This window comes from Salmo salar, chromosome 05 (genome assembly GCF_965601325.2).
Source record: "Salmo salar chromosome 05, fSalSal1, whole genome shotgun sequence".
Classification (NCBI taxonomy): Eukaryota; Metazoa; Chordata; class Actinopteri; order Salmoniformes; family Salmonidae; genus Salmo; species Salmo salar.
This window is the reverse complement of record NC_138295.1, coordinates 55,136,583-55,155,000: the sequence shown is the minus strand read 5'-3', so window position 1 is coordinate 55,155,000 and position 18,418 is coordinate 55,136,583. Positions and strand designations below refer to the sequence as shown.

General features: G+C 44.5%; 2 protein-coding genes across 2 annotated transcripts in view; both read right to left on the bottom strand.

The window, feature by feature from the left end:
* Positions 1-4,623, bottom strand: part of LOC106605128 (complement C3) — a 5,140-nt gene extending 517 nt beyond the window's left edge. Inside the window, exon 1 of the mRNA XM_045718376.2 lies at positions 1-4,623. This exon is cut by the window's left edge and continues 517 nt beyond it. Within this exon, the coding sequence (XP_045574332.2) occupies positions 1-4,582 (4,582 nt within the window). The 5' untranslated portion in view covers positions 4,583-4,623.
* A 5,397-nt stretch (positions 4,624-10,020) lies between these two features.
* On the bottom strand, positions 10,021-15,448 carry LOC106595495 (complement C3). The gene has a single exon (XM_014186867.3). The coding sequence runs from the start codon at positions 15,403-15,405 to the stop codon at positions 10,411-10,413; it is 4,995 nt and encodes a 1,664-aa protein (XP_014042342.2). The 5' UTR covers positions 15,406-15,448; the 3' UTR covers positions 10,021-10,410.
* Between the last annotated feature and the right edge of the window lie 2,970 nt (positions 15,449-18,418).

Sequence of the window (18,418 nt, the reverse complement as noted above, 5' to 3'; positions counted from 1 at the left end):
TGACATCTGGGTAATCTTTCTTCTGCATACTGCAGCTCTCTTCCGCACACGTGCACACGTCTCCAAGAGACAGTCTGCTCAGAGTACCACCCTCCTTCTGTGGGTGGTAGAACTTCACACAGTGCTTCTGGTTGTAGTATTCATATACAGAGATGGCAGCTGGCTGTAGAACTCCCACTTCCTGTACTCTGTGGATCTTAAAGGATATTCTGTCTTCTAACTTATGAGACACCTTGTCCAGATATAGGATGAGAGATCCTTTTTCAGACAGGACTTTGTTAATCTCAAACCTCTTTATGTAGCGCTCCCTCCCCTTGGACAACTTTTTCAGATCGTCTGTGTCTACAATGAAGCCGGTCAGCAAGCCGATGTCCAGAATAGACATGGTCGCATCTCTCTCTGAGTTACGATACAACACCTCAATAGTGAGCATAAATGACTCCTTGGCGTCCTCGTGGCTTGTTTTGTCCATCTTAGTGAGGGTGACAGAGAGGTCAAAGCTTTCACAGTCACTGTCCCTTTCCTCTGGCAGGGCATAGTACAGTCTCACCACCGACAAGGTCGCCTCACCATTTCCTGAGGCTCTTACAATCAAGTCCTTGTCTATGGACTTGACCATGTCTGTACGAGTGTGGAACTGGTTCTTGTTGTTGATGGACCACATGGTGACTGATGCCCTGCCGGCCACCTCTAGGTTGATGTACAAGTCAAAGTATTTCAGGTCCTTCACGTGGCTCCAATACTCAGCCACAGCCTGGAACACCATGATGGTGGACTGTGTGGATCCGTATCCCCCTCCCACCTTCTTCTGCTTGTTGAGCCACCTGACTACGGGACCGGCCTCTTCGAAGGCCTTCACCTTGACCAGGGCAAGCAGGGCGTATGACGTGGCCTCCAGCGTGTACTGGTGACCAGCAGGGACTGGCCAGTGGTCCAGCTGTGGAGAGGCGAACTTCAGTAGGGTCTCCTTGTTGAGTTTCTCCGCATTGGCCAGAGCATAGGAGGTCATAGCTACAGCATAGGGGTTCGTCAGGTGGGGCAGACGCTGCTCGAGGTATGCTTCTGCCTTAACCATACTGCCTGGTAGGCTGTTGACAGACTGCGCACACATTGAGCTTGCTTCCTGCATGGCGATGAGAACAAAAGCTGTCATGGAGGCGTCATTGTCCAATCCCCTCACGTTACCCGTCATCTCTGCGTGAATGACAGGAGCAAACTCACTGAAGATGCCACCTGGCTGTTGTGTGTTCAGGGTCAGCCACTTCACAGCACTACAGACCATGTTTTCCTGAACACTGATTAATGTACTGGACATGGCAAACACCTTCACCACGTATGCTGTCAGCCAGGTGCTGCTCTGTCTTTGGACCCAGGCAGCGTAGGAGCCATCTTCTTTACGGTAGGCCAGCTCACGTTGGTAACCAATGTTCATGTACTTGATGGCTGTGTTCCGTCTGTCCAGGCCAATATCCTCCCACTTTTTGGTGTTGTCCAGGTAGTGTGTAGCAATGACAGGCAGGGTCATGTAGATCATGTTCTGTTCCCCAGATCCGACTGGCTGAACTATCAGACTGCCCAGAGAGTCTCCACTGATGGCCTGCTCCACCAGCACACTGGTCTGCTCTCCACCTGTCACACTGATCAGTGTGTAAGCATCAGAGTTTGGCACCTGGTTTCGGGGCACTTCACTGGGTATGTGTGACGTCTGCTCACCACCATGTTTAGCCGGGTTCAGGAGTACGTTGGTTTCCTTCTTGACCAGCACTCCCTCTGCCACAACGCGCAGATCCCTCTTCACCCCATCATTGCTGTTAGTGTTTTCGACAGATGCCTTGACCTCAATGGAGTGCATGCCCAGCTTCATAGGGATGACGACATAGGGGACAACCCGGGTGGACATGGCGTCCATGTTCACTTCCTGCCTGTACTTACCCTTCTTGCTTGCTGAGCTGCACACCTCGCCATTCTCCATCAGCTCCACACGCACAGTGATGGGGTCTTCGCTGTAGTTGTGGAGGATTGCTTTGACCTCCAGCTGTTCATTGCGGACGGCTGAGTAGGGCAGCTTGAGGTCGATGAAGAAGTCCTTTAGAACTATCATCTCAAACGGATCTGCCACACAGATGCCATGAGTTTTAGACAGGCTGATGGCTGTTATTTGCCAGGTGGTGATGGAACTCCTTAGGAAGTTGTTCATTATTAAAGATGTGGACTCGCAGTTGTTGTCTTGGGCAGGGCATTCAGGTAGATTGGTGTCTTGCCACATCCAGCTCTCAGGGATCAGATGACGAGACCCAATCTCTTCAGACCGCATGTACTCATCATCGTCATCCTCCTCACTGCGTGAGAGCAGCAGTGCATCCTGTTTGGATTCTGCCTTCTTGGAGGCCATCTCAGTGCAGCACACAAGGAAGGCTTGGACGCAGACCTCCCCATCTGTGATGTACTGGGCCCGTTTGTCACAGGTATATCCCATGGTGTTGTATCTCATCCCGTCCACACAACACTCCTTGGCCAGACCATTGTACTTACTGGCCATACTAGTGATGACGTCACTGATGGTCACTGCTCGTCTCCGCCTAGAACTAACAGGACAGCTGGGGTCTGTTCTGATCCCAGTCCCTTTAGCAGTGTTGGTCTCAAATAACAGACCAGCATCGTAGAACACCCCCATATTGTCTGCTCCCCCTCCAGCTGTACAGCCTGTATCATGCTTCTCTATTGTGTCCCAGATCTTGGCCTGTGTGAGACGGTGTTTGCTGTTGAGAATGTAGACTCCCTTGTCTACAGCCACCAGTCCTACTTTAGCTCCCGGGTCTCCAGTGATGGTCAGACTGAAAGCCTTACGAGGCTCATAGGATGCCTTGGGCCTGGTCGATGTCACTTTCAGTGAGCCCATGCAGGAGACCTTGATGTCAACCCAGACAGAGTCTGACACCAGGTCAGCTGCTCCCACATGGTAGTACGCTACGATGCGGAACGACGGAAGCATCTCCTTGGAGAGAGGCACTGACAGTGTCACCAGCGCATTCCCCTGTCTTTTGAATCTTCCCACTTTCACCAGCTGACCTCTACTCAGGAACATGTATGTAAGGTCATGGATTTGTATGGGGGTGGGTCCCAGGTTCAGGTTGATCTTAATGGGGTCTCCAATCTTCAGCACATTAGAGCAAACCCCGATATGGAGAAAGTTCCCGGTGGAAGTTCTGTAGGGGAGAGCCATCATGGTGGCCTCCGCCTGTCTGTTGTAGGGGATAGCCGGGTCCTTGGTCTTCACAGTGATTGCCAGCTCTCTGGCTGATGCCAACGTGTTAAGTGTAATTTTGGCAAAACCGATGGCGCAGGTCACCCCTTTAGCATTATCTGGAGTCACCTCAATCTCCACTCCACTTGCTGGAGAGTTGTCGGGATTCGTAATGTAAACCGAGACGTCGAAGGGCATGCCAGGTTTGAAGTATTTGGGCATTCTCTTGAAGAGGATGGTGTATGGCGAAGTGACAATCTGGATCCCTCTCTTCTCTGCCTCTACCATTTCACCCCCACCCTCTGTTAACACGCTGACTGATATGAAGATGGACTGTTTGACCAGATCATTGATGTTGGGGAAAGTCTGTGTGATGTGTTCCTTTTTCAGACAAGCCACTCCTTTACCTTCTTTGATCTCTACTCTCTGCAGAGAGGCAGGGAAGCTCTTTTTCTCGTTCTCTGTTGTGATGACACCAAACACCACATAGCCTGTCCGTGTCACTTCCTTACCGTATTGATACCTGGCGGTGATGTCAACAGTCAGGTCTTTGTCATCAATGTAGAAGAAGGATTTAGTTGGGGTCAGACTAACCTCAAAGCTGGGCAAAACATACTCCTTGACCTCAAATTCAGATGAAAAGGTCTTCTGAGGAGTGCTCTGGAACCTCGTGACTACATGCCATGTCCCGAAACTGACGATTGCAGGGAGATTGAACTGTCCAGATTTAACTCCCTTGTCTGGGGTGACGATCTCCCTGAAGATGGTGGTGTTCTCAGGAGTCATGATCTCCACAGAGACTGCGATATTTTTGTTTGTGGCGACCACCTTGTCCTCAAATATCTCCCTGGTCAGAGGCTCCAGGCCAGGAGTCATTGAGAACACTCTGTAGTAGACGGTGCTGGCCGGAGTGTAAATGGTCTTGTCAGTCTGGATGAAGATGTATCCAGACTGGAAGGAGACCAGGACAACCTTCTCCAGGAGGCAGTCAGGGAACTGGGCCTGCAGGACCACATACTGCTTCTGCTTGGGGTCATCCACAAAGTGGTCCCACTCTGGGATGACCAGTTGTGTCATAGCCTGGAAGTTGTTTGCTTGATCCAGAACCACTGATTTAGAGGCTAGCTCTTTGCTCTGCGTAGGGTGGTTCTTCACCATGATCTTAACATTCAGGGGACCTCCTGCATGGTCCTGAGACTCCACAAAGATGTTCTCATTACTGCCCACACGCAGCAGGTTAGGAGCTGACAACACTAGCAGTGCAGCTCCATCAGATAGTGTAGGTAAGGAGAGGGCTACAGCCAGAGCGGCCAGACACAGCAAGTTGCCGACCCACATCTCCACCGCTTATTCTGGGTCTGTAATGGTGCCTTCCCTCTCCAACCCTGGCTTTTATCCTGTCTAGGGTTAGCTCAATCTGTGGGAGGAGTTCCAGGGGTGAATCCCCTGTGGGGTGCGTTACTTCCCAGCAGTAGAGTTGGGAAACCAGCGGGCTTGATAACAGTAGTTGGAAAGTCCACTGTTAAGCAAAACAAACAGCTCAAAATCTATCAGAGAGATATACAGGTTGGAAATGTACTGGACCTGTGGAACTACTGTGATTTATATTTAACCACTGAAACAAACAACTTAATAATACAAAATGGCAAAAAAAAGTTATATTATTAATCAGCAAATGGACATGGACGTGCTATTATCAAAGCCAAAGCTAACTAACTCCTTTAGTTCAGATCTGGTTTCAAGACAAGTTAATAGGTCATGCATGATACAATCACTGTCAAAACAGCAGAAACACCCTAAATGCCAAGGAGAGTTCGGTGCATCTCATAATGAGTCAGCACGCACGCACGCATGCACACACACACACACACACACACACACACACACACACACACACACACACACACACACACACACACACACACACACACACACACACACACACACACACACACACACACACACACACCCTCAGTACTATATGGATGTTTTCTCAAATAATCTTGTTACCATGGCTTTGCTATGAAAGTGCTTGCAATCAACTAATGTTGAACAACTAGCTGAAACAAGCCGAAACAATGTACCTATTTACTGAACACCAACTGCCATGTTTACTTCATTATCTGCACAGTCAAGTGGTTGCCTAATTTTTGTAAGGCCTACTGATGCATAGCACAAGAACTATTGAGAAACATCCACCTGGAAAACTTATATGGCAAAGTCTGATGAGTGGGGGTTACTCACCAAGGCTACTAACTACTGTACCTTCTGAAAGTATTCATACCCCTTGATTTACTCCACATTTTTTGCGTTAGAAAATTAATTCAAAATGGATTAAAAAAATGCAAGTTTTCACCCATCTGAACACAATACCCCATAATGACAAGGTGAAAACACTTTTGCAAAAAGATGGGGTTAGTAGCCTGGAACCTATAGTTTCACCCAAGCATACCCATTTAAAAGTCAGTCTGTATTAGTTGGACTTCCTGTTTGCCAAAGTTACAGCCTTTAGAAGGCCCGTTACAAACCAAGAACCAAAAACATGAAGGGCCTATGTTGAGCCTATGTTAGCCACAGTTCTATCTTGAGGTGATCTCTCGTTAACCTCTAAAAGTCCAAGCCGTTGAGGGGGCTTTACTACTATAGCCCACAGAAACTAATTGAATAACACATTCATAAAAGGCAAAAAAAGACAGTAAAAAAATGAATCATAAGGAATAAGGTTTTGAAGTGTCTGTCTCTATGGAAAGATGAGACTTTCACGAACAAGACGGTGGCCTCTGTTTTGCTCTGCGACAAGTATCACTGGCCTTGTCTGAAGGTGACCGGTACCAGTTAAGAAAATGAATGGAAGTACAAATGTGCCTTCCCAAAAAATGGGGTTGAATACGTGTAAAGAACTAAAAACAATTTTATTTCCTGATCTTTCTTATATAGCTCTTAAATTTTAAGACCCCTTTAGATTGAATTTGGCCTTTACTACTATAGCCCATTTCTTAAAATTCTAGGAGATGCCTATTTAACCCCTTTTATTGGGCAGGCACAAAACCTCATTTTTTAAACTGGTACCGCAAAACCATCATGTTCTTTAGAGTCTCATCCTTCAATAGGATGATCATAGTAGTTTGTAGGCCAAACTGTTTGGACTCTACAGATATTTTTGTGAGAAGACCATTTTTTGGGATGTCTCAGGGTCTCACAAACACCGCTGTAGCTCGGCCACCTTCAACCGCAGATGGGTAAGGCCGCTATAGGCAGATGCGGTGGATTGAGACGCATTTGATGCAAATATCTCTAGTTTAAACAGACAGATTTTGAATTTGATTTCTTTATTATGCTACTTAGATTGACGCTGGGGTTCATTAATTTTTGGGGGGGATGCATTATGTAACTTAATATGTGACCAAATCCACAGCGAAATGTGAGTCATCGATCTGTCATTCTCATTGAAAGCAGTTCTAAGAAGTGGTAGATCTGTTCTATGTGCGCTATTTTTATGCTTCCTGTGCTTAAGTTTTGTTTTTTACTTTTGGTTTTGAACACCAGCTTCAAGCAGCTGAAAATACAATATTTTTGGTTATGGAAAATATACTTATTTACGTGCATGTATGCATGTATGTATATGGATATATATATTTATTGGAATTAGGGATTGGAATTAATATATATATATATATATATATATATATATATATATATATATATATATAATATATATATATATACATATTCACATTTATACATACATACACATACATATATACATGCATACATACATACATACATACATACATACATACATACATACATACATACATACATACATACATACATATACAAACTTTTTTTTTTGAATATACCTTTATTATGCCCCGCAAATCCTAGCACCCTTCCCCCAATTGGAGTAAACTAATAAACAATAACACTTAGGCTTCTACCTTCAGTTTATACATATTATACACATTTTACAGACACAATCTATTTTACAATAGTTATATTTCTTTTGTTTTTAGTCCTTCCTCGATTTCTGATGTCCATCCAATTTCTGTGGCCCTGTGGAAATCTAATTGGCATAATAAAACAGTCTGTTTAAGCTAGAGATATCTGTGGTGGAAGCTGTCCGAGCTACAGTACAGCAGTATTTGTCAGTCAATGAGACATCCCAAAAAAAAGCATTTTCACAAACACTAATATGACACCTCTATGGATAGGTCAGTCTCTCACGAACACGTCCACAAGCCTTACAAGACTTGCCTGAAGGCAACCCGGTACCAGTTAAAAATAAATTCTGGATTGACTGACCTTCATGTCCTAAAGTAATGATGGACTGTCGTTTCTCTTTGCTAATTTGAACTGTTCTTGCCATAATATGGACGTGGTCTTTTACCAAACAGGGCTATCTTCTGTATACCAACCCTACCTTGTCACAACACAACTGATTGGCTCAAACTCATTAAGAAGGAAAGCAATTCCACAAATTAACTTTTAACAATGCATACCTGTTAATTGAAATGCATTCTAGGTGAAGCTGGTTGAGAGAATGCCAAGAGAGTGCAAAGTTGTCATCGAGGCAAAGGGTGGCTAATATGGAACCTCAAATCTAAAATATATTTAGATTTGTTTAACACTTTTTTGCTTACTACATGATTCCATAAGTGTTATTTAATAGTTTTGATGTTTCACTATTATTCTACAATGTAGAAAATAGTAAAAATAAAGAAAAACCCATGAATGAGTAGGTGTGTCCAAACTTTTGACTGGAACTGTATGTTATTTTACTCAAGCTATGACGTTGAAACAATGACATTGATTCAAACATACCATTTTCCTATTTAAAACAATTTGTTTAGTTTTGATTAGAATTTGATTCAAATTATTTGTTCTCTTTTTAGGCCTCATCAGTAATGAATTTAATCTTGCCTATTGACAATGTTTGGCATGTCCATGCTCAGCCATAATGCAGTTTACAGTAGGCCTAGCCCCTATATCAGTGTGAATGATATAGAGGCCATGCAATTACTTAGAACAATGTGCAAACTGGTTCTAGTTAGCCTATTTAACAAAGATAGGATAGGTCTATAGTTTGTTATTTTGTTTATGTACGCCATTTAACAAACTATAACGGACTAACATTGGAATTGGAGTTGATTCCATGGCAATACATAAAAAACTGTAAATACATAACCTCAAGCAACCACACATTTCGCCATGGAGCATGTTCTGATTGGCCAGTGAGGGGCCAAGCCTCGACACACCGACAACTAGTTTACTCATCAAAACTCAGCCCTTTTGTGCCAACTCCAGCAAGTGAGCCGATAATTGTGATAGGGAAGATAGCAAAAATATTTTTGACACAAACCTGAACCTGTAGCAATATTACCTACTCTTAGATTTACCATTGCGTTAGGTTTGTTAAAATAATAAATAGTATTACAATGTGTTATCTTTCCATTCTCTCGGCATTGTGACCAGATTTCCTGGTCCTTCCATGGGCATGTAGCCTAGTGGTTAGTGTTGGACATGTAACCAAAAGGTTGCAAGATCGAATCCCCGAGCTGACAAGGTCAAAAAATCTGTTCTGCCCCTGAACAAGGCACACTGTTCCTAGGCCATCATTGAAAATAAGAATATGTTCTTAACTGTTCTTAACTGCCTAGTTAAATAAAATTAAAGAGAGTTATTGTTCAAAATAATGTCATGCTTAGTCAATAATTTTACTTTTGCTACAGTATATTGATGAGTTAAATTGTTTTACCAACCAGATCTGTACACTTGTAAGATGTCCAGATACAATGCAGTGTAGGCCATCATTGTCAATAAGAATTTGTTCTTAATAACTGACTTGCCTAGTTAAATAATGGTCCAAAAAAGAATACAAAAAATTCAATGCATGCCTGACTACCTCCGGATGTGGTCAGAAAGATCTGATTACAATTAGTTCACAATGTGTATTTTGATTGTCTACACCTGTCAAAAAATGTGGACACAATTAGAATGTTGACAAAATCACGCCAATGGACGCATGTTAGCACCAGGCTTTGTCATCTGGGTTCAGGAAGAGAATGAGGATGTTGGGCTATGGTTAATGTGGGGTGATTATTGGTGTTTTTGTCTTTAATCTTCACCGATTGAGACTGAAATGTCCTTCAAACACTCAGAGCCCTCTAGCTGTGTCATCCCCAAGGCTGACATGAAAGGTTCCGCATCAGTGTGTGTGTGTGTGCACACGTGTGTGTGTGTGATCCCACTAGTACTGTTGTCTGCTAAAATACATACTGCATATCTCCCATGATGACATGTCTGTAAAACAAAAGCTCAGTGACGGAGACACACTTCCTCCTGGTAAGGATCAGTGTCCTTTGTCTGCAACCCTTTTGTCAAAACCTTGTTCATAATAAATTAACCACTGATTATAAATAATCTTGTTTCTATAAACAAGTTTCCACATCGGTAAAAGCAGTGATGAAAGTGTCTATTACCCTGACTAATTTCTATACAGTTCATCTTATTTGCTTAGTGCCATATGGGGCAGGAGAAATGTTTGCTAATCCTGATCGCATTTGGTAAAAACAATGATGAAGTGCTGAAAGATATTTAGTACTCTGACTGACTTGCCATATGGACCAGAATGAGATATTTGGACATTTTGGTGCTCAAATAGTGAACAAAAACAGTTACCATCCCACTCAACCTTAAACTTAAATGTCTTTGCATGGTGTTTAAAACCAATTAACAATTAAATCCCCATAATGACTGGTGATATGCACACAAAGGAATTAGACAATATGTTTCTTTAATGCATTTCTTTCATGCTTATTACAGCAGGCAGGGTCATTTTAGTGCTAAAATAAAGCCAAGAAGAGAGTGAGGTGACCATGTCATAGTAATGTGACCATGTCATTGTAATCAATGACGATGACAACTACAAATGGTACACTTAAAGGTTTAAGTGTGACATTTGCAGTCGTCATCATCATATGTTAACTTTCAAGAGAAAATTATTTATCCACGGTGTACATAATTTACTGGTCAGTTTCTAACAGAATATATTCCAAGTGTGCAAACTCATCTCCATACACTCTATAGGTTACAATGAGTTATGACAGGGCATGCAACCTGGATTGCAATATTAAAACATTTTAAATTTAACAAAGCAAGAAGAGAAACTAAACAGGGCAGCCGAAGGTTGTGATCTGATTGATGAACTCATCAATGCCCAGGCAGACTTCTCTGTAGTTTCTGGATGTGCACTCTTGTTGTGAGGGCCAGTACTCTATCCATGTCTGTTCACCTAGGACATACTTGTACTGCAACAGTCCTTTATCCTCCACTCTGTGCAGGTCTTCAGACTTCCCCATAATCATGTATGTTTTGTCCTGTTTTAGACCCAGAACATCTCTACAGTAGGATAGTCCCATGAAGTCACGATTCTTCCCCTCCACTCCCTCGTCAGTACCTGGCTTGACGACCAAATCGATCTTCATGGTGTAAGTATCTGTGTGTGTCGTCAGCTTCGAGTCCACCACCGTAGCTTTGTAAACGTAATCCAGTCCCGCGCCGCAGGCTTTGTCTATGCGTTGGACATCTGGCTCACCTTTCTTCTGCATACTGCAGCTCTCTTCCGCACACGTGCACACGTCTCCAAGACACAGTCTGCTCAGAGTACCACCCTCCCTCTGTGGGTGGTAGAACTTCACACAGTGCTTCTGGTTGTAGTATTCATATACAGAGATGGCAGCTGGCTGTAGAACTCCCACTTCCTGTACTCTGTGGATCTTAAAGGATATTCTGTCTTCTAACTTATGAGACACCTTGTCCAGATATAGGATGAGAGATCCTCTTTCAGACAGAACTTTGTCCATCTCAAACTTCTCTATGTAGCGCTCCCTCCCCTTGGACAACCTTTTCAGATCGTCTGTGTCTACAATGAAGCCGGTCAGCAAGCCGATGTCCAGAATAGACATGGTCGCATCTCTCTCTGAGTTACGATACAACACCTCAATAGTGAGCATAAATGACTCCTTGGCGTCCTCGTGGCTTGTTTTGTCCATCTTAGTGAGGGTGACAGAGAGGTCAAAGCTTTCACAGTCACTGTCCTTTTCCTCTGGCAGGGCATAGTACAGGGTTACCACTGACAAGGTCGCCTCACCATTTCCTGAGGCTTTTACAGTCAAGTCCTTGTCTATGGACTTGACCTTGTCTGTACGAGTGTGGAACTGGTTCTTGTTGTTGATGGACCACTTGGTGACTGATGCCCTGCCGGCCACCTCTAGGTTGATGTCCAAGTCAAAGTCTTTCAGGTCCTTCACGTGGCTCCAATACTCAGCCACAGCCTGGAACACCATGATGGTGGACTGTGTGGATCCGTATCCCCCTCCCACCTTCTTCTGCTTGTTGAGCCACCTGACTACGGGACCGGCCTCTTCGAAGGCCTTCACCTTGACCAGGGCAAGCAGGGCGTACGACGTGGCCTCCAGTGTGTACTGGTGACCACCAGGGACAGGCCAGTGGTCCAGCTGTGGAGAGGCGAACTTCAGTAGCGTCTCCTTGTTGAGTTTCTCTGCATTGGCCAGAGCATAGGAGGTCATAGCTACAGCATAAGGGTTAGTCAGGTGGGGCAGACGCTTCTCGAGGTACGCTACTGCCTTAACCATACTGCCTGGTAGGCTGTTGACAGACTGCTCACACAGTAAGCTTGCTTCCTGCATGGCGATGAGAACAAAAGCTGTCATGGAGGCGTCATTGTCCGATCCCCTCACGTTACCCGTCATCTCTGCGTGAATGACAGGAGCAAACTCATTGAAGATGCCATCTGGCTGTTGTGTGTTCAGGATCAGCCACTTGACAGCACTACAGAGCACTTTTTCCTGAACACTGATTAATGTACTGGACATGGCAAACACCTTCACCACGTATGCTGTCAGCCAGGTGCTGCTCTGTCTTTGGACCCAGGCAGCGTAGGAGCCATCTTCTTTACGGTAGGCCAGCTCACGTTGGTAACCGATGTTGATGTACTTGATGGCTGTGTTCCGTTTGTCCAGGCCAATATCCTCCCACTTTTTGGTGTTGTCCAGGTAGTGTGTAGCAATGACAGGCAGGGTCATGTAGATCATGTTCTGTTCCCCACACCCGACTGGCTGAACTATCAGACTGCCCAGAGAGTCTCCACTGATGGCCTGCTCCACCAGCACACTGGTCTGCTCTCCACCTGTCACACTGATCAGTGTGTCAGCTTCAGAGTTTGGCACCTGGTTTCGGGGCACTCCACTGGGTATGTGTGACGTCTGCTCACCACCATGTTTAGCCGGGTTCAGGAGTACATTGGTTTCCTTCTTAACCAGCACTCCCTCAGCCACAACGCGCAGATCTCTCTTCACTCCGTCATTGCTGCCAGAGTTTTTCACAGATGCCTTGACCTCAATGGAGTGCATGCCCAGCTTCATAGGGATGATGACATAGGGGACAACCCGGGTGGACATGGCATCCATGTTCACTTCCTGCCTGTACTTACCCTTCTTGCTTGCTGAGCTGCACACCTCGCCATTCTCCATCAGCTCCACACGCACAGTGATGGGGTCTTCGCTGTAGTTGTGGAGGATTGCTTTGACCTCCAGCTGTTCATTGCGGACGGCTGAGTAGGGCAGCTTGAGGTCGATGAAGAACTCCTTTAGAACTATCATCTCAAACGGATCTGCCACACAGATGCCATGAGTTTTAGACAGGCTGATGGCTGTTATTTGCCAGGTGGTGATGGAATCCTTTAGGAAGTTGTTCCTTATTACAGATGTGGAATCGCAGTGCTTGTCTTGGTCAGGGCATTCAGGAAGAGTGGTGTCCTCCCACATCCAGCTCTCAGGGAACTGACTACGAGACACAATGTCTTCAGACCGCATGTACTCATCATCGTCATCCTCCTCACTGCGTGAAAGCAGCAGTGCATCCTGTTTGGATTCTGTCTTCTTGGAGGCCATCTCAGTGCAGCACACAAGGAAGGCTTGGATGCAGACGTCCCCATCTGTGATGTACTGGGCCCGTCTGTCACAGGTATATCCCATGGTGTTGTCCCTCATCCCGTCCACACAACACTCCTTGGCCAGACCATTGTACTTACTGGCCATACTAGTGATGACGTCACTGATGGTCACTGCTCGTCTCCGCCTAGAACTAACAGGACAGCTGGGGTCTGTTCTGATCCCAGTCCCTTTAGCAGTGTTGGTCTCAAATACCAGACCAGCATCGTAGAACACCCCCATATTGTCTGCTCCCCCTCCAGCTGTACAGCCTGTATCATGCTTCTCTATGGTGTCCCAGATCTTGGCCTGTGTGAGACGGTGTTTGCTGTTGAGAATGTAGACTCCCTTGTCTACAGCCACCAGTCCTACTTTAGCTCCCGGGTCTCCAGTGACGGTCAGACTGAAAGCCTTACGAGGCTCATAGGATGCCTTGGGCCTGGTCGATGTCACTTTCAGTGAGCCCATGCAGGAGACCTTGATGTCAACCCAGACAGAGTCTGCCACCAGGTCGTCTGCTCCCACATGGTAGTACGCTACGATGCGGAACGACGGAAGCATCTCCTTGGAGACAGGCACTGAGAGTGTCACCAGCGCGTTCCCCTGTCTTTTGAATCTGCCCACTTTCACCAGCTGACCTCTACTCAGGAACATGTATGTAAGGTCATGGATTTGTATGGGGGTGGGTCCCAGGTTCAGGTTGATCTTAATGGGGTCTCCAATCTTCAGCTCATTAGAGTCAACCCCGACATGGAGAAAGTTCCCGGTGGAAGTTCTGTAGGGGAGAGCCTTCATGGTGGCCTCCGCCTGTCTGTTGTCGGGGATCGCCGGGTCCTTGGTCTTCACAGTGATTGCCAGCTCTTTAGCTGATGCCACGGTGTTAAGTGAAATTTTGGCAAAACCGTTGTCCCTGGTCACCCCTTTAGCATTATCTGGAGTCACCTCAATCTCCACTCCACTTGCTGGAGAGTTGTCGGGATTCGTAATGTAAACCGAGACGTCGAAGGGCATGCCAGGTTTGAAGTATTTGGGCGTTCTCTTGAAGAGGATGGTGTATGGCGAAGTGACAATCTGGATCCCTCTCTTCTCTGCCTCTACCATTTCACCCCCACCCTCCGTTAACACACTGACTGATATGAAGATGGACTGTTTGACCAGATCATTGATGTTGGGGAAAGTCTGTGTGATGTGTTCCTTTTTCAGACAAGCCACTCCTTTACCTTCTTTGATCTCTACTCTCTGCAGAGAGGCAGGGAAGCTCTTTTTCTCGTTCTCTGTTGTGATGACACCAAACACCACATAGCCTGTCCCTGTCACTATCTTACCGTATAGATACCTGGCGGTGATGTCAACAGTCAGGTCTTTGTCGTCAACGTAGAAGAAGGCTTTAGCTGGGGTCAGACTAACCTCAAAGCTGGGCAGAACATACTCCTTGACCTCAAAGTCAGATGAGAAGGTCTTCTGAGGAGTGCTCTGGAACCTCGTGACTACATGCCATGTCCCGAAACTGACTATTTCAGGGAGATTGAACTGTCCAGATTTGACTCCCTTGTCTGGGTTGACGATCTCCCTGAAGATGGTGATGTTCTCAGGAGTCATGATCTCCACAGAGACTGCGATCTCTTTGTTCTTGGCGACCTCCTTGTCCACAAATATCTCCCTGGTCAGAGGCTCCAGGCCAGGACTCATAGAGAACACTCTGTAGTAGACGGTGCTGGCCGGAGTGTAAATGGTCTTGTCAGTCTGGATGAAGATGTATCCAGACTGGAAGGAGACCAGGACAACCTTCTCCAGGAGGCGGTCAGGGAACTGGGCCTGCAGGACCACATACTGCTTCTGCTTGGGGTCGTCCACAAAGTGGTCCCCCTCTGGGATGACCAGTTGTGTCATAGCCTGGAAGTTGTTTGCTTGATCCAGAACCACTGATTTAGAGGCTAGCTCTTTGCTCTGCGTAGGGTGGTTCTTCACCATGATCTTAACATTTAGGGGACCACCTGCATGGTCCTGAGACTCCACAAAGATGTTCTCATTACTGCCCACACGCAGCAGGTTAGGAGCTGACAACACTAGCAGTGCAGCTCCATCAGATAATGTAGGTAAGGAGAGGGCTACAGCCAGAGCGGCCAGACACAGCAAGTTGCCGACCCACATCTCCACCGCTTATTCTGGGTCTGTAATAGTGCCTTCCCTCTCCAACCCTGGCTTTTATCCTGTCTAGGGTTAGCTCAATCTGTGGGAGGAGTTCCAGGGGTGAATCCCCTGTGGGGTGCGTTACTTCCCAGCAGTAGAGTTGGGAAACCAGCGGGCTTGATAACAGTAGTTGGAAAGTCCACTGTTAAGCAAAACAAACAGCTCAAAATCTATCAGAGAGATATACAGGTTGGAAATGTACTGGACCTGTGGAACTACTGTGATTTATATTTAACCACTGAAACAAACAACTTAATATATTATTAATCAGCAAATGGACATGGACGTGCTATTATCAAAGCCAAAGCTAACTAACTCCTTTAGTTCAGATCTGGTTTCAAGACAAGTTAACTGGTCATGCATGATACAATCACTGTCAAAACAACAGAAACACCCTAAATGCCAAGGAGAGTTCGGTGCATCTCATAATGAGTCTGCACGCACACACACGCGCACACACACACACACACACACACACACACACACACACACACACACACACACACACACACACACACACACACACACACACACACACACACACACACACACACACACACACACACACACACACACACACACCCTCAGTACTATATGGATGTATTGCTCAAATAATCTTGTTACCATGGCTTTGCTATGAAAGTGCTTGCAATCAACTAACGTTGAACAATTAGCTGAAACAAGCCGAAACAATGTACCTGTTTACTGAACACCAACTGCCATGTTTACTTCATTATCTGCACAGTCAAGTGGTTGCCTAATTTGTGTAAGGCCTACTGATGCATAGCACAAGAACTATTGAGAAACATCCACCTGGAAAACTTATATGGCAAAGTCTGATGAGTGGGGGTTACTCACCAAGGCTACTAACTACTGTACCTTCTGAAAGTATTCATACCCCTTGATTTACTCCACATTTTTTGCGTTAGAAAATTAATTCAAAATGGATTAAAAAAATGCAAGTTTTCACCCATCTGAACACAATACCCCATAATGACAAGGTGAAAACACTTTTGCAAAAAGATGGGGTTAGTAGCCTGGAACCTATAGTTTCACCCAAGCATACCCATTTAAAAGTCAGTCTGTATTAGTTGGACTTCCTGTTTGCCAAAGTTACAGCCTTTAGAAGGCCCGTTACAAACCAAGAACCAAAAACATGAAGGGCCTATGTTGAGCCTATGTTAGCCACAGTTCTATCTTGAGGTGATCTCTCGTTAACCTCTAAAAGTCCAAGCCGTTGAGGGGGCTTTACTACTATAGCCCACAGAAACTAATTGAATAACACATTCATAAAAGGCAAAAAAAGACAGTAAAAAAATGAATCATAAGGAATAAGGTTTTGAAGTGTCTGTCTCTATGGAAAGATGAGACTTTCACGAACAAGACGGTGGCCTCTGTTTTGCTCTGCGACAAGTATCACTGGCCTTGTCTGAAGGTGACCGGTACCAGTTAAGAAAATGAATGGAAGTACAAATGTGCCTTCCCAAAAAATGGGGTTAAATACGTGTAAAGAACTAAAAACAATTTTATTTCCTGATCTTTCTTATATAGCTCTTAAATTTTAAGACCCCTTTAGATTGAATTTGGCCTTTACTACTATAGCCCATTTCTTAAAATTCTAGGAGATGCCTATTTAACCCCTTTTATTGGGCAGGCACAAAACCTCATTTTTTAAACTGGTACCGCAAAACCATCATGTTCTTTAGAGTCTCATCCTTCAATAGGATGATCATAGTAGTTTGTAGGCCAAACTGTTTGGACTCTACAGATATTTTTGTGAGAAGACCATTTTTTGGGATGTCTCAGGGTCTCACAAACACCGCTGTAGCTCGGCCACCTTCAACCGCAGATGGGTAAGGCCGCTATAGGCAGATGCGGTGGATTGAGACGCATTTGATGCAAATATCTCTAGTTTAAACAGACAGATTTTGAATTTGATTTCTTTATTATGCTACTTAGATTGACGCTGGGGTTCATTAATTTTTGGGGGGGATGCATTATGTAACTTAATATGTGACCAAATCCACAGCGAAATGTGAGTCATCGATCTGTCATTCTCATTGAAAGCAGTTCTAAGAAGTGGTAGATCTGTTCTATGTGCGCTATTTTTATGCTTCCTGTGCTTAAGTTTTGTTTTTTACTTTTGGTTTTGAACACCAGCTTCAAGCAGCTGAAAATACAATATTTTTGGTTATGGAAAATATACTTATTTACGTGCATGTATGCATGTATGTATATGGATATATATATTTACCCAGAAAATATATGAGGGATTGGAATTAATATATATATATATATATATATATATATATATATATATATATATATATATATATATACATATTCACATTTATACATACATACACATACATATATACATGCATACATACATACATACATACATACATACATACATAAATGCATACATACATACATACATACATACATACATACATACATACATACATACATACATATACAAACTTTTTTTTTTGAATATACCTTTATTATGCCCCGCAAATCCTAGCACCCTTCCCCCAATTGGAGTAAACTAATAAACAATAACACTTAGGCTTCTACCTTCAGTTTATACATATTATACACATTTTACAGACACAATCTATTTTACAATAGTTATATTTCTTTTGTTTTTAGTCCTTCCTCGATTTCTGATGTCCATCCAATTTCTGTGGCCCTGTGGAAATCTAATTGGCATAATAAAACAGTCTGTTTAAGCTAGAGATATCTGTGGTGGAAGCTGTCCGAGCTACAGTACAGCAGTATTTGTCAGTCAATGAGACATCCCAAAAAAAAGCATTTTCACAAACACTAATATGACACCTCTATGGATAGGTCAGTCTCTCACGAACACGTCCACAAGCCTTACAAGACTTGCCTGAAGGCAACCCGGTACCAGTTAAAAATAAATTCTGGATTGACTGACCTTCATGTCCTAAAGTAATGATGGACTGTC